The sequence below is a fragment of the Dasypus novemcinctus genome, chromosome 26, assembly GCF_030445035.2.
Source record: "Dasypus novemcinctus isolate mDasNov1 chromosome 26, mDasNov1.1.hap2, whole genome shotgun sequence".
Classification (NCBI taxonomy): domain Eukaryota; kingdom Metazoa; phylum Chordata; class Mammalia; order Cingulata; family Dasypodidae; genus Dasypus; species Dasypus novemcinctus.
Window position 1 is genome coordinate 27,586,962 of NC_080698.1, and position 13,653 is coordinate 27,600,614.

The window sequence follows — 13,653 nt, forward strand, 5'->3', positions numbered from 1 at the left end:
TCCAGATCCCTTTTATTATGCAGCGTTGTTAAGATAATAATTACAGTCATAAAAACAATAGTAAACATTTCTTAAAGTTACAATGTGCCAGGCATTATCCCCACTTTTGATGGATCATCTTCTGTAATCTTCAATTTTATCAGATATGTACTTTTTTGTTTTTGAGTACCCAGGGCTGGGACCTTGGGACCTTGTATGTGGGAAGCCAGCATTCAACCACTGAGCCACATCAGCTTCCCTGAGTGGGTTTTATCATTTGTGTGGCTTGCTGTTTGTTTGTTTTTTAAAGGAAGCACTGGGAACTGAACCTGGGACCTCCCATGTGGTAGGCAGGTACTCAACTGCTTGAGCCACATATGCCCCCAACATAGATATTACTTTTTAAAAAAATATTTTTTATTTATTTCTCTCCCCTTCCCCTACTTTCCCCCCACCCCAGTTGTCTATTCTCTGTGTCCATTTGCTGTGTGTTCTTTTGTGTCCACTTCTGTTCTTGTCAGTAGCACCAGGAATCTGTGTCTCTTTTTGTTGCATCATCTTGCTGAGTCAGAACTCTGTGTGTGCGACGCCACTCCTGGGCAGCTCTCCTTACAGGACACACTCCTTGCACGTGGGGCTCCCGTACGTGGGGGACACTCCTGTGTGGCACGGCACTCCTTGCATGCATCAGCACTGTGTGTGGGCCACACGGGTCAAGGAGGCCCTGGGTTTGAACTGTGGACCTCCCGTGTGGTAGGCGGATGCTCTATCCATTGAGCCAAGTCCACTTCCCAAGATAGATACCATTTTGATCTTCATTTTGTAGATGGACAAATGGAAGCTTAGAGTTTGCGTGTCTTGCCCAAAGTCCCAGGGTTATTATGGGGTACAGCCAGCTTTTGAACCCAGGCAGTCTGATTCCAGAGTTGTTGATCTTAATAATTTTACACATAATTTTCCCATAATGTACAATCTTTAATAATGCTTCTCCTGTTTCATAAGTTCAAAAGTTAGTAAAAAGTTGAGGTTATGTTATATCCAACTCTGCAAATTGTGCTGATTTTTTCATTTGGTGAACTAAAGTGTAAAAGCCTTTGTTACCATACTTCTTAGACTTCATCTCTCTAACACCTCTCTGCTGTACTTTGGCAGGGATTAAAGAGTATTTACTTCAAGAATCAGCTCTCCAGTGACTGACCATGGAGAGTAGATATAGTTTATGGCAATGAGTGGATTCAGGACCATGTTTTTTACTCATTTGTGTCTAATTCTCCACAGACTATTGCCTACTGAAGGAAGGAACTTTGTCTTCTGATTGTTCATGTTTATGTTTTTATTCCTTATAGTGCTGTCTTTTCCACAGCAGGTAATTATAACTATTTCCTAGTTGTTTGAAGGTTACCAGTTTTTCTTTTTCAATATCAATTTAAATCTTTATAACTGTATCTATGCACTGCTTTATAATTCGTTTCTTTAGGAAGTTCAGTCACAGCTATAAAAATGTTTTCCCTTTTTATCCATGTAGATTTTCACTTATTGGGTTTTTAGATCAAAAGTAAGCAGATTATAAAAGGATATGATAAAATTTCCTGTGAGAATGTCAGATTTTTTCCTCTTAACATTCAATATCAGTTTATAATGCAGTTTAGAGAATTGTTAAGAATACTGTCAAGGTCCAAATGGTTTTGCTGCTAGCCACAAAACATTGCCAAGTTACAAAGCACTGACGAGAAGAAATGCAAGCTTTAAGCTCAGATGCAACAGGTGAAGCAGAACAAAAATAAAATTGGTTTGGGTATGTAAGAATGTGATGTTATGCTGATGATTTTATAAGGTGAAATCACAGCTTTGTAATAGAAATCAGGTGCTAATGGATTATCCTTTCAATCATACTAGAGTATAAAATTACTTTGATTTTTCATCTTTAAGCAGCTAGTACTTTATAAAAGCTATTTTTTTATTCAAGTTGAAGAGTAAATAACTTTTTTCTTGTTGGTACTTATTTTAATAGTTAAAATGTCTACCACCACTCTACCCACAACAAACTTCTCCCATACTTTTAGTAATGTAAACAAAATAGTAGTAATTGAGAAGTTGCTCATTGTCCAGAGTCTGCACATAAACCATTTCATGAGACTGGGAGAATTTGGTGTCTGCATTAGACATACTCGGTTAGAATGCAGATTCCTTTAAAGGCATAATGAACTTTGAAAGGGGAATGATAACAATAGTGTGTGTGTGTATGTGTACTTTTACCACTCTAAACTTGTACCCTAAATGAAATATAGTATGTCAATATTGAAGAAAAGCACCTGAAAATAAGAGCAGAGTATTTATTATATTTTCAGATTACCATCCAAATCAGTCTAAGATGCTGATTAAGATCTTAGCAAAATCATATTATAATGCTCTAATAATGATTGAAGTGATGAATGCACAATTATGTGATTATACTAAATACAATTGAGGGAAGCGGACTTGGCCCAATGGACAGGGCATCTGCCTACCACATGGGAGGTCCACGGTTTAAACCCCGGGTCCCCTTGACTCATGTGGAGCTGGCACATGCACAGTACTGATGCGCTCAAGGAGTGCCCTGCCATGCAGGGGTGTCCCCCGCATAGGGGAGCCTCACGAACAAGGAGTGCACCCTGTAAGAAGAGCCACCCAGCGCGAAAGGAAGTGCAGCCTGCCCAAGAATGGTACCGCACACAAGATGACACAACAAAAAAGAAACACAGATTCCCGGTGACACTGATAAGGATAGAAGCAGTCACAGAAGAACACACAGCAAAAGGACACAGAGAGCAGACAACTGGCGGGGCGGGGGGGAGAGGAGAGAAATAAATAAAAAATAAATCTTAAGAAAAAAATACCATTGATGGTAGATTTTGGGTGAATTGTATTCTTTATTAATATATATCAATAAAATTTGTTTTTAAAAAATCGTATTGTAATGAAGCAGGCATCTTTCAGTAATTCAAAAACTACAAGAACATTTGAATTCTTAATTCGCATCCTTGAAAATATGGGACACTTCATGAAGGAATAAAGTAAATTAGAATTCCAAAGCATCCTTAATTCAATTTATAAAAGTAATAAGCTATGCTTTCTTCTTTCTAGGGCCACTGACTGAGAGGGAGGAAGAAAGAAGGAGATTCAGTAAGAAATGTCAGAATTGGAAGAATATTCCAATACAAAGTATTAGAAAGTAATTCCTTCTACTTTGAAATGAGGTCCAGTCAGTAAACAAAGTGCTTAGAAAATATTTGCATTTTATATTTGGACCAATTAAAAGATAAAGATAAGATGGTGAAAAAGAGAGCACTGACAAAGAGAACCAAGTAGGGAAGGGCAAGGATCCTATTAGTAAATACAGAAGCAGATGAATGGAAAGGGCTTGGGTTCTGGAGCTCTGGATTCCTCTCTTAACTCATGATTTATGAGCTGTGTACCTAGCTGCCAAGCATCCTGCTGTAGTTACAGCTGTACATCTAAACTGATAACCATGGTTGGTATGTTCCTTAGCTGTTCCATTACTTTAAACTGAAGGTGAGATTTAACCATTCCTCATAAGTCCTATAGCCTAGAGGTAATGCGTTAGGGTCATTTGTCAAAAACAACAGCCACAAAAACCCACAATATAAAACACACCAGGATGCTTCCTTTATTTTCTTTCTTTTAGGCCTTTCCAACACATTTCTTTTACTAGGTTTGTGATTAAAATGAGATAAGTACGATCTATCAGATAAAAGATTCCTATGATGAATCATCTTAACTTTTTTTTTTGGTTGATAACAAAGTATGAGAAAAGGGAAATTTATCACATTTTAATTTAATCAGATTATCAAATATAAATATATATTTAAGAAGCACTTTTTAAAAATATCTTTGGAGTTATAAGACCCTACCAGTATTTGATTTCAAGGAGCCCACCTACATACTCACATTAACCTCTTTTTTAAAAAGTCTTGGTTGGGGGGTGGAGGGAGGGAAAGAGTATGTTGGCTTTGTTTCTACTTCTTAAGACTTGCACGTGGTTATTTATGAGCAGTTTTGGTGTTTGTCTACCAAGGTTGGGTTAAATACATATCTGCACAGTGTAGGTGCTGTCTCCTGTCCTGCCCTGCCTGGGCAGACATCACCCGTCAGTCATGGCCATCATTCCAGCTAAGCCTGAATAAAACCTTGGAAACCATCTTGACAAGGTCACCAGAAAGCCACCTGCAGTTCATTAAATGTTTATCTGTGCGGTGAAACCTATTTGCCACTCTTGGTTCATCTGATTCTCTACTGAACTAGAAATGAAAATTTGGAATCATAATGTTTTGCCAGTTCATTCCACCACTACCCTTCCCCACTCTTTGAACAAGGGTAAAATAATCAAACACTACTTATATTGCAGGTACTCATTTAGGTACCAAATATTTGCCTGCCTCCTTTTATAAGTACTTTGCAAGGCCCTGTGGGGCTCCAGAGCTAAAGGTAATGATCCCGTCTCCTATAGAATCAAAGGTAAGATGAGAGAGCTCAAGAAGGTTAATGGAAACAAGTGACTCTTCCCCCTTCTGTTGAAGAAAGGGGCGTGCCAATTTGTCAGTTTCCAGATAGGTAGGACTTGTCATTTCAAGTGTCTCAGCTTTTACATTTTAACCATTTTTTATAGAAATATTTTTAAAAAGATTGTTCCATAATTAAACATAGAAAGCCAAGTATGCTTTTGCAGACAGAAGAATTACAAATAATCACATCTTTTCTTTTTGACTCATAACACCATGAGCATTGGTTACAATTGTTTTATTGTAACTGTTAATCAGTGATATATTAAAGATGATGTTAATGTGAGTGGAGCCATTTCTCTTCCCAAAATTAACACATCAAACCACAGCCCCAGAAAGCTGGGAGAACCCCCAGTTTGGATAAATATCCTTCCCCAAACTTAGCAATACATATCCAAAAATACTGTATGACAATAAAACCTATATATTACTAAGCACACCCAATATTTACACTTTTCTTGCTTTTGCTCAAGAATAATGAATAGAACAGGGAAGTGGACTTGGCCCAATGGATAGGGCGTCCGCCTACCACATGGGAGGTCCGAGGTTCAAACCCCGGGCCTCCTTGACCCGTGTGGAGCTGACCCATGCGCAGTGCTGATGCGCGCAAGGAGTGCTGTGCCACGCAGGGGTGTCCCGGCATAGGGGAGCCCCATGTGCAAGGAGTGCGCCCTATAAGGGGAGCCGCCCAGCGCGAAAGAAAGTGCAGCCTGCCCAGGAATGGCACCGCACACACGGAGAGCTGACGCAGCAAGATGACGCAACAAAAAGAAACACAGATTCCTGTGCTGCTGATGAGGATAGAAGCGGTCACAGAAGAACACACACTGAATGGACACAGAGAGCAGACAACTGGGGGGGAGGTGGAAAGGGGACAAATAAATAAAAAATAAATCTTAAAAAAAAAATCAATAGAATGTCTTTCCCAGTAATAACCAGCACTATCATTAATAAAGATTTCTTATAAATTCTTATTACCTTTACCCCGTAACTTGTCTAGAAGTATCTAAATACCTTAACCAGCCAAAAAATATTGTCATGAAAAACAAGTTACAAATCAACCCCCACAAATTTGGTGCTACAGAATTAGTTTTACTCCAACACCATTATAACCAAAACCAGCAGCCTGTGTAAATGACCCTTAATTATCAGTTAGGTATACCCAATTTTAATTATGAAAACTAGTTCTGTAGGAGAAACCCACTTGAGTCTTTTTAGCCACTTGATTATATTTCCGGAGCCATGATGTCATAGAAGTGAAAAGTTAATCATGGTTCCCAGTTATATTTGATATTCTTTTCGGTTTAAAACTTTGTTTTGGAAATCTCTCCCTTTTTTTAAGACATTTAAGTAAGTGAGTACTTTATATAGAGAGGGTTTGTCTGATTGCATAATAAAATTATAGGCAGCAGTGGCTGTAAATTTTTTTTGTAGCATATGTGTAAAGGCTCCATAACAGCTTGCTCAGCTACAGTATGGAGAGAATTTGCATGAAATTGTCTACTGTCTTTTATGTGATATGCAATTCTGGTGGTAAACTGACAGCAAAGAATCCTACACAGAGAATGATATCAAGAACAAATCTTTGTTTGAAAGAACTAAACATTGTCTTTTTCTGTTGTCTTATGAAATATCTAATGCTATTAATTTGGTATTGAATAAATGATTATGTAAAATTATTTTCAAATTCATTTTAAAAAAACAAGCAGAACCTGACTGGTAAAAAACCTTTTATGAAAGTAAGTTTAAATTACATATTTGCTGATGTATGTTGAGGGGCTGGAGAATAATGATAAACTAAAAAACTGGCTGGGAAGACAGGAAAGGTTACTCACAGGAAGTGCAAATATTATCATTTATGACAAGTAATTTAGACTGGAAAATAAAACTGTAGTTTAGGCAATAGTATAAATGATTTTTCTTAGTTAATATAGTTACTCACTTACTGAACACTTACCATGTTCCAGACACCATGCTTAAGAGTTTGCATGTATTATCCTAGTTAATTTTAGACAGTACTTATTCACAAAAACAGGTGAGGGACAGATAAATGTTTTTGTTTTTTTTTTTAAAGATTTATTTATTTATTTAATTCCCCCCCCTCCCCTGGTTGTCTGTTCTTGGTGTCTATTTGCTGCGTCTTGTTTCTTTGTCTGCTTCTGTTGTCGTCAGCGGCACGGGAAGCGTGGGCGACGCCATTCCTGGGCAGGCTGCTCTTTCTTTTCACGCTGGGCGGGTTTCCTCACGGGCGCACTCCTTGCGCGTGGGGCTCCCCCACACGGGGGACACCCTTGCGTGGCACGGCACTCCTTGCGCGCATCAGCGCTGCGCATGGCCAGCTCCACACAGGTCAAGGAGGCCCGGGGTTTGAACCGCGCACCTCCCATATGGTAGACGGACGCCCTAACCACTGGGCCAAAGTCCGTTTCCCCAGATAAATGTTACATAACATGCCTGAAGTCACGAAAGTGGGGAAGCAGAAGATGGCTGATTTGATTCACCACTACCAATAGAAATTGTGAGTGTTCTGTATGTGGAGTTAAATGTGTTATAAATACCAGCCTATTTGCTATCAAAACACCTATAACTTGTAGATTCAAATTGGGTTGAACTCAAACCCATTGAAAAGGGTAAATTTAATAATTTTCCCTAAGCGAAGTGAGCTTTTTTGTAAAATATGAGTTAACTTTGGAAGTAGATTGTCTCATTCAAATTCCAGTTCTGCTACTATCAGTTTGAGCTTTGATAAGTGACTTAACATCTTTGGACCTCAACTCACTTGTCTATAAAATGAGGATAAAAGTGGCATGTACCTCCTAAGATTGTGGTGAGGGATTCTTGAGTTAATGTATATGAAGTGTTTGGTATAATACCTGGAACACATAGTAAATTTCATCTAAGTATTGTCCTTGCTGTTATGATCATTATTTATATTATCCTCTGTATTTGCCCTTGAAGTTTCTCACTTGACTTTAAGCCTTTGAATTTTCTAGAGATTTTGTTTAAGATGTTTATTAGTATCCATTACAAATACAAAATGGTCTTTATAAGTAGTTGAACTAAATTTCTCTGGCTAGGTGATAGTGGAAAGTTCCGCTTGTCTTTGGAGAGTCTGTTTTTAAACTGTGTCTTCAGCCATCTGAGTCTGTATTGTTTAAGTGAGCTTTTCCCCCCTGGCAACTGATTTGTTTTTCTTGGTAGATTGCAGCAGGTATCTCTGTGAAGCCTTCTCCATCACCTCCCTTTTGTCTTTTATACCCCTCTTCTGCCCGCACTTTATCTCCCTCAAAAATTAGACATAGAGACTTTCACTGCCCCTCCTCCCCATCCCCAAACTCCTCTGTTCTGCAGAGGCTGCCACTTGGTAGGTACTTAGTACAGTTTGTTGAATGGTTGAATTAGACAGCATTTTTGAGTTCTCCCTCCTGTATATGGAATTCACATCTTTATTATTGCTTACAAACCCAGCATAATTATTAGTAATTTAAGTCTGTTTAGAAGAAACTTCTGCTCTTTGGAACACTTGAAGATATCAGGAGATTAACCAAAGTTGATCCTCAGTCATCAACAAAAGTCTAGTTAATGTTCAGCATTCCTTTTCTTATAAGTCAGTGAAGTAAGTATTAATGTTAAAACTGCCATTAGTATGACAAAATGTACATTTTGTTAGCTTAATGTAAAGAGGCACCTGAGATATGGAAAGTGGGCTCATGAAGGACATTTGCTGAAGGATCAGAAAACTCAGGACCTCCATTCTCCCCAAAATGATCCTAGGTTCAGTCCAATACCAATCAAAATCTCAGTTGACTTTTTTGCAAAAACCAATAAGGTGATTTTAAATTAGATATAGAAATGCTGAGAACCTAGAAAAATCAAAACAACTCTGAAAAAGAACAAAGTTGGAAAACTAACACTAATTTTAAGATTTATCATAAAGCTACAGTGTTAAATGAATGGGATTGACATCAAAATAGACCTATAGAACAGTAGAACAGAATAGAGAGTCCAGAAATAGACTCATAAATATATGGACAACTGATTTTCAACAAATGTTAGAAGGCATTTCATTGGAGAAAAGATTGTCTTTTCCAATCTCTGGAACAATTGAATATTAATAGGTTTTAAAAAATATATCCTTCAACCTGTAGCTTATACAGTATATTAAAATTAACTCCAAATAGTTGATAGACATAACTGTGAAATCTAAGACTATAAAATTTGTAGAAGAAAACAAGAGAAAAATCTTTCTGTCCTTGAGTTAGGTAATGATTTCTTAGATAAAACACCAAAAACATGCCATAGAGCATAATTCGGACTTCACTTAAACCTAAAATTTCTCTTTGAAAGACACTGTTAAGAAAATGCATGTCACAAATTTGGAGAAAATATTTGCAAATATCTTATATCTAGAAGATGTAATGGACTCTCAAAAGTTGGTAATTAAGAAAACAGACAACCCAATAAAAATGAGCAAAACACTTGAACAGACATTTAACTAAAGTAGATATGTGGGTGGCAAGTAAGTAATGAAAAGAAGCTCGGCATCATTCTTCATTAGGGAAATAGAAGTTAAGGTCACAATAAGATACCACTGCACACCTATTAGAATGGCTAACATTTAAAAAATACCGACAATACCAAGCATTGGAAAGGATGTGGAGAAACAAATTCCCATACACTGGTGGTGAAAATGTAAAATGGTACTACCACTTTGGAAAACAATTTTAATTTTTTTTAAAACTCTAAACATATACCTACCATGTGATCCAACCCTTCATTCCTAGGTATTTACCCAAGAGAAATGAAACTATGTAGCCATGTAATGAGTTGTGTACAAATGTCCAGAGAAGCTTTATTTGTGATAGACAAAATTTGGAAACAGCCCAACTTTTCAGTAACAGGTGAATGAATGAGCTGATTGTGGGATAACCATATAATGGAATATCACTCACCAATAAAGGAATGAATTACTGATATCTGCAACAAATGAGTGAATCATCAAATAATTATGCTGAATGACAGAAAATCAAGATTTCAGTTACATAAAATTCTAGAATATTCAAACTCATCTATAGTGACAGAAAGGTCAGTGATTACTTAAGGATAGATCACAGGGAGGTGAGGAGGAGCAGGAAGAAGGGATAATAAAGGGATATAAGAAAACTTTTGGGGGGAATGGATAGGTCACTATCTTAATAGTGGTGATGGTTTTAGGGGTGTGTGTGTATGTGAAAGCTTATAAACTCCATACTTCATGTATGTGTAGCTTTTTGCATATCACTTAGAAAGCCTGGGTAAAATGTAGGTAACAATAAGAAGTAACTCTTAGGGTTGTTGTGAGGACTCTCGATTTTAATCTAAGTAAAGTGATTTTACCAGTGTCTGACTCATCATTATTTACTGTTTTATGTCTTCTACTAGATGATAAACCCTTGGTGGGCAAGGCATGGCCCCATTTGAATCTCAGTGTGGGTATTCTTTTAACCAGGAGCCTATTACAAAAAGTTTTTGACATATGTTTAAATTGATATTTAAGTAACAGAATTACCATCCTTTAAATATGTGCAACCTGGATTAAGACTTACAAAAGAAATGAGGAATTTTGCATATACTGTTCTGGACTAATTTGTAAACTCTGGTATCTACATTTTTAGAATTACCTGGAGAATATTTAAAATTGTCTTAATGATATATGTTGTCTTTATTTTTAACTAACCACATACAAATGTGTGTGTGGTGTGTGTATCATACATATTCCCTGAAAATTGTTTCCTTTGGGCTATTAATGTAGCTATCACCCTCATTTCTTGACTTATTTTAGATGCAGTTAAGTCCTTGGGAAAATCACTTATGTCATCACTGAAGAATGCCACCAAAATAGCTTCTCACTTAAGTTCCCATCCCCAGAGCTAGTCCACAGGCGGTTCTGATAAATTCAAATATTTAATAACTTGTATTTTTCTTTCTCCTTAAACACAGGCCCTCTGGTCCTGGAGGCAGGATCATGTGGTGGATTCTTGGCAGTCAGCAGTCTGTGGAGCTTTTGCAGGTGCAAAGGATTATATTATACTGGGAAGGACCAAAGAGGGGGAGAAAATATTAACTAGGCAAAAACAACATCCTTTAAAAATTCCAGATTGTTTAGATGAAGACAGTTCCACTAGTTGTTTGAGAAAAGAAAGGGTCTTAGAAAAAAGCTGCTCAAAAGGTGTCTGTCTGAAAGACAACCAATTTGTTTTTAACAAATTTTTCTTTCTTTTTATCTTTATTAAAGCCTTCACTCAGGCCCTTGGATTATCTTAAGGATGATGTATAAAATCCTCTGTGGGAAGAAACTTGCTGTGGGTGCATGGTTAACTGTGCAGCTGTCTGCCTAGAGCAGTGCTTTGGGGTTTAAGCAGTCTGCAGAAGGCAGTGATTCACAGTTCATGTGACATGTTTGACAGCCCCATAGATTAACTGGTGTCAGGAGAGCAGTGGATACTCTACAGCTAACTGAAGGCTAAACTGCTCTGTGTAGAAAATATGGAGATCTAAACATCTGGGCATTTTCTAGACATTAAACCAAGAGCAAAGTGACAATATGCAATATTGTGTTATCCATCACTAAGTCAATCATGAATTTTCCAGTGAGGTTTTTAATGAGAACCCAGATGCTTTAAAGAATTTATTAAGTGATAGGTTTAACTGCCCAAGAGAAATATGGTTTGTTGTGGCAAATAAGGGTAAATTACAAGTACACTTGAAATAAAGCAAAATGGAAATTTTCGGAAAATTATAAACTGCTAGTTTAGATGTGAAGTCAGTAAAATGACAGATACATAGGCTTAAAATGTTAACTTTATAGAAAATAATTTTCCGGTTGTTTGATGGTGTTAGATTGTTTTGTTACTGTTGTAGTTGTAGTTATTAGGAAAACTGAAAACATACATTATATAGGATTAAAAATTAGCCCTGTTCGACTTGTAGAATTGATAACTAAAAATAAGAAGCCTGCCTCTAGCCATGACGCCAGCCCCAACTGAGTGTGATAGGTAATTACTTCACCTTGGCACACAGTCAGTCATTAGCTCAGTCAGTCATTAGCTGTGTTGAATAGGCGGTCTTGATTCCTTCTTCAGAGGTCAGGAGAATTGTTTTTTTTTTTTTAAGGTATCGGGGCCAGGTATTGAACCTGGGACCTCATGTGTGGGAAGCCAGCCCTCATCCACTGAGCTGCATCAGCTCCCCTGAGTTGATTCTTTCATTTTTGTTTGCTGCTTGTTTTTTTAGGAGGCACTGGGGATTGAACCTAGGACCTTCCATGTGAGAAGCAGGCCCTCAACCACTTGAACCACATCCATTCCCAGTCAGGAGTCTTTATTCCCCAATCCCTAAGAAAATATGCATTTGCTGACTACTGCTTGAGCCCTAGAACAAAGTGAGCATTATAGAAATGTAGTCATCTTGCATAGGGTGGCCACTTCTTAAAGTTAACAATACCATAAAACTTCCAAGTGTTGACAGAATTTGTCTCTGGTCCCATTCCTTTACAAGCTAATTAAAAGAGTTGCTTACAGTTACATTGTTACTATTAAGGAATCTGCATTCATTATAATTCCTTTTTCTGAATTATGCTCTGTAATGGGCACTAAGCACTTCTATTAGAAGGGAGGAAAGCAATAAACCTTTTATCAGGCTTCTGTTGTATGCTTGGTATTATGCCATCCAGTCCCTGTCACCTGGGGTGGCTCACCTGATAGGTGAGTAGCACACACACTGGGCTCTGGGTAGCACTGAGGGGCCCGTGACGCGGGGAGAGGAGTGGTATGTCCAAAGCCGTGTATCTAGCACAGGCTGAGCTGTTTAATTTACAACATTGTTAAGACTGTCCTGTCCCCATTAAGGAATGAAACATTTGAGGCCCTTTGAATGCCAGTTTCCCTAGCCTTAACATAGAAACAACCCTTCCCACCTTAAGGGATTGCTTCAGGGATTAAATAAATTAATATGTGTGTTAGTACAAATCATCTATAAAACCAGACAGGTGTAAGGATTTACATTTCAGTTATTTCAATAAAAACAAACAACATCCAGAAAATGAAAATTTATCATCACAATAATTATCAGTTGCATTCAAAGAATATAGTAGTCATAAATTTAATATACATAGTCATCCCTCTGATAGTTTATCATTACAATACAGTCATCTTAGTTCTTTTTAGCCAAGGCACTCATTAGTGAGGGAACCTGCCCAAGGTCTGCAGAGAATCATGTAATTTTATAGTAAATCAACGTATATTTAGCAAAAGAAAATTTTTTTTAAATGCATTTCTTGTTTATATCTTTTTTGCTTTGAAATTTTATTTGGAACAAATGTTGATCTAGAGGAGCATGGTTACTATTATAAAACATTTCTGAAGGATAAACATCACTTGAAAATATTCCGAATTGTGAAAAGTGATGTTTGGCAAGAGTTTGTTGCAACATTGTACATTGCACAGTATAGAGAAATGAATAACGACTTGCCATCTTGGACAGCCTTTAAGACCTGACATGCTTCCACACTGCACTTTGGCCAAAAAGGCAGTGCTGAGACTTGCCCTGAAATCAGAAATCAGCGTTCTCATCCATGTGTGCTTATCCAGATTTAAACTGGTTAACTCATCACAGATGAACCCTTCTCTGTGCCATCCTTGGGATCCTCTTTTGCCCATGCTTGCTTTATAAACTACTTGGCAGAGATATCTCAAAATGTCTCTTGAGATTGGAGGTGTGTTGATGGCTTGTCAGGCCCAGAAATTCCCTTGGCATCTGGTCAGGGGTTAAACTGGGAGATTAAAAAAAAGGATTTTGCCAGCATTCTCACTGCAAATTAACTTCTAAATACAAACAGTAACACAATCTAAGTAATTATATTTGCTACTCTAGTGTTTTTTGATCAATTTCTCATAAAAGACATCTCTTTCTCTAAGAGAAAGGGAGGGGGGAATCAATTTCCCATTGCCTTGAAATTCTGGAATAGAATAAAGAAATATTAGGGTAACAAATGAGAAGGCCCGACACAGTCTTTCAAGTGCAAATAAAAGCACGCGTGTTGCTGTTAAGTCCTCCACACCTGGGCATTCGTTTGGAG

At 37.5% G+C, this 13,653-nt stretch overlaps 1 protein-coding gene across 4 annotated transcripts in view; it reads left to right on the forward strand.

Moving 5' to 3' along the window:
- The window catches only part of SLC25A26 (solute carrier family 25 member 26), a 139,066-nt gene that overhangs the window by 116,835 nt on the left and 8,578 nt on the right, over nt 1-13,653 (forward strand). For 3 of the 4 annotated variants that reach the window (XM_058288147.2, XM_058288146.2, XM_071212151.1), the window contains one exon: nt 10,518-10,587. The exons of the other annotated variant lie outside the window; for it this stretch is intronic. In XM_058288147.2, the coding sequence (XP_058144130.1) occupies nt 10,518-10,587 (70 nt within the window). The remainder of the gene's footprint in view (nt 1-10,517; nt 10,588-13,653) is intronic. 4 annotated transcript variants of the gene reach the window in all.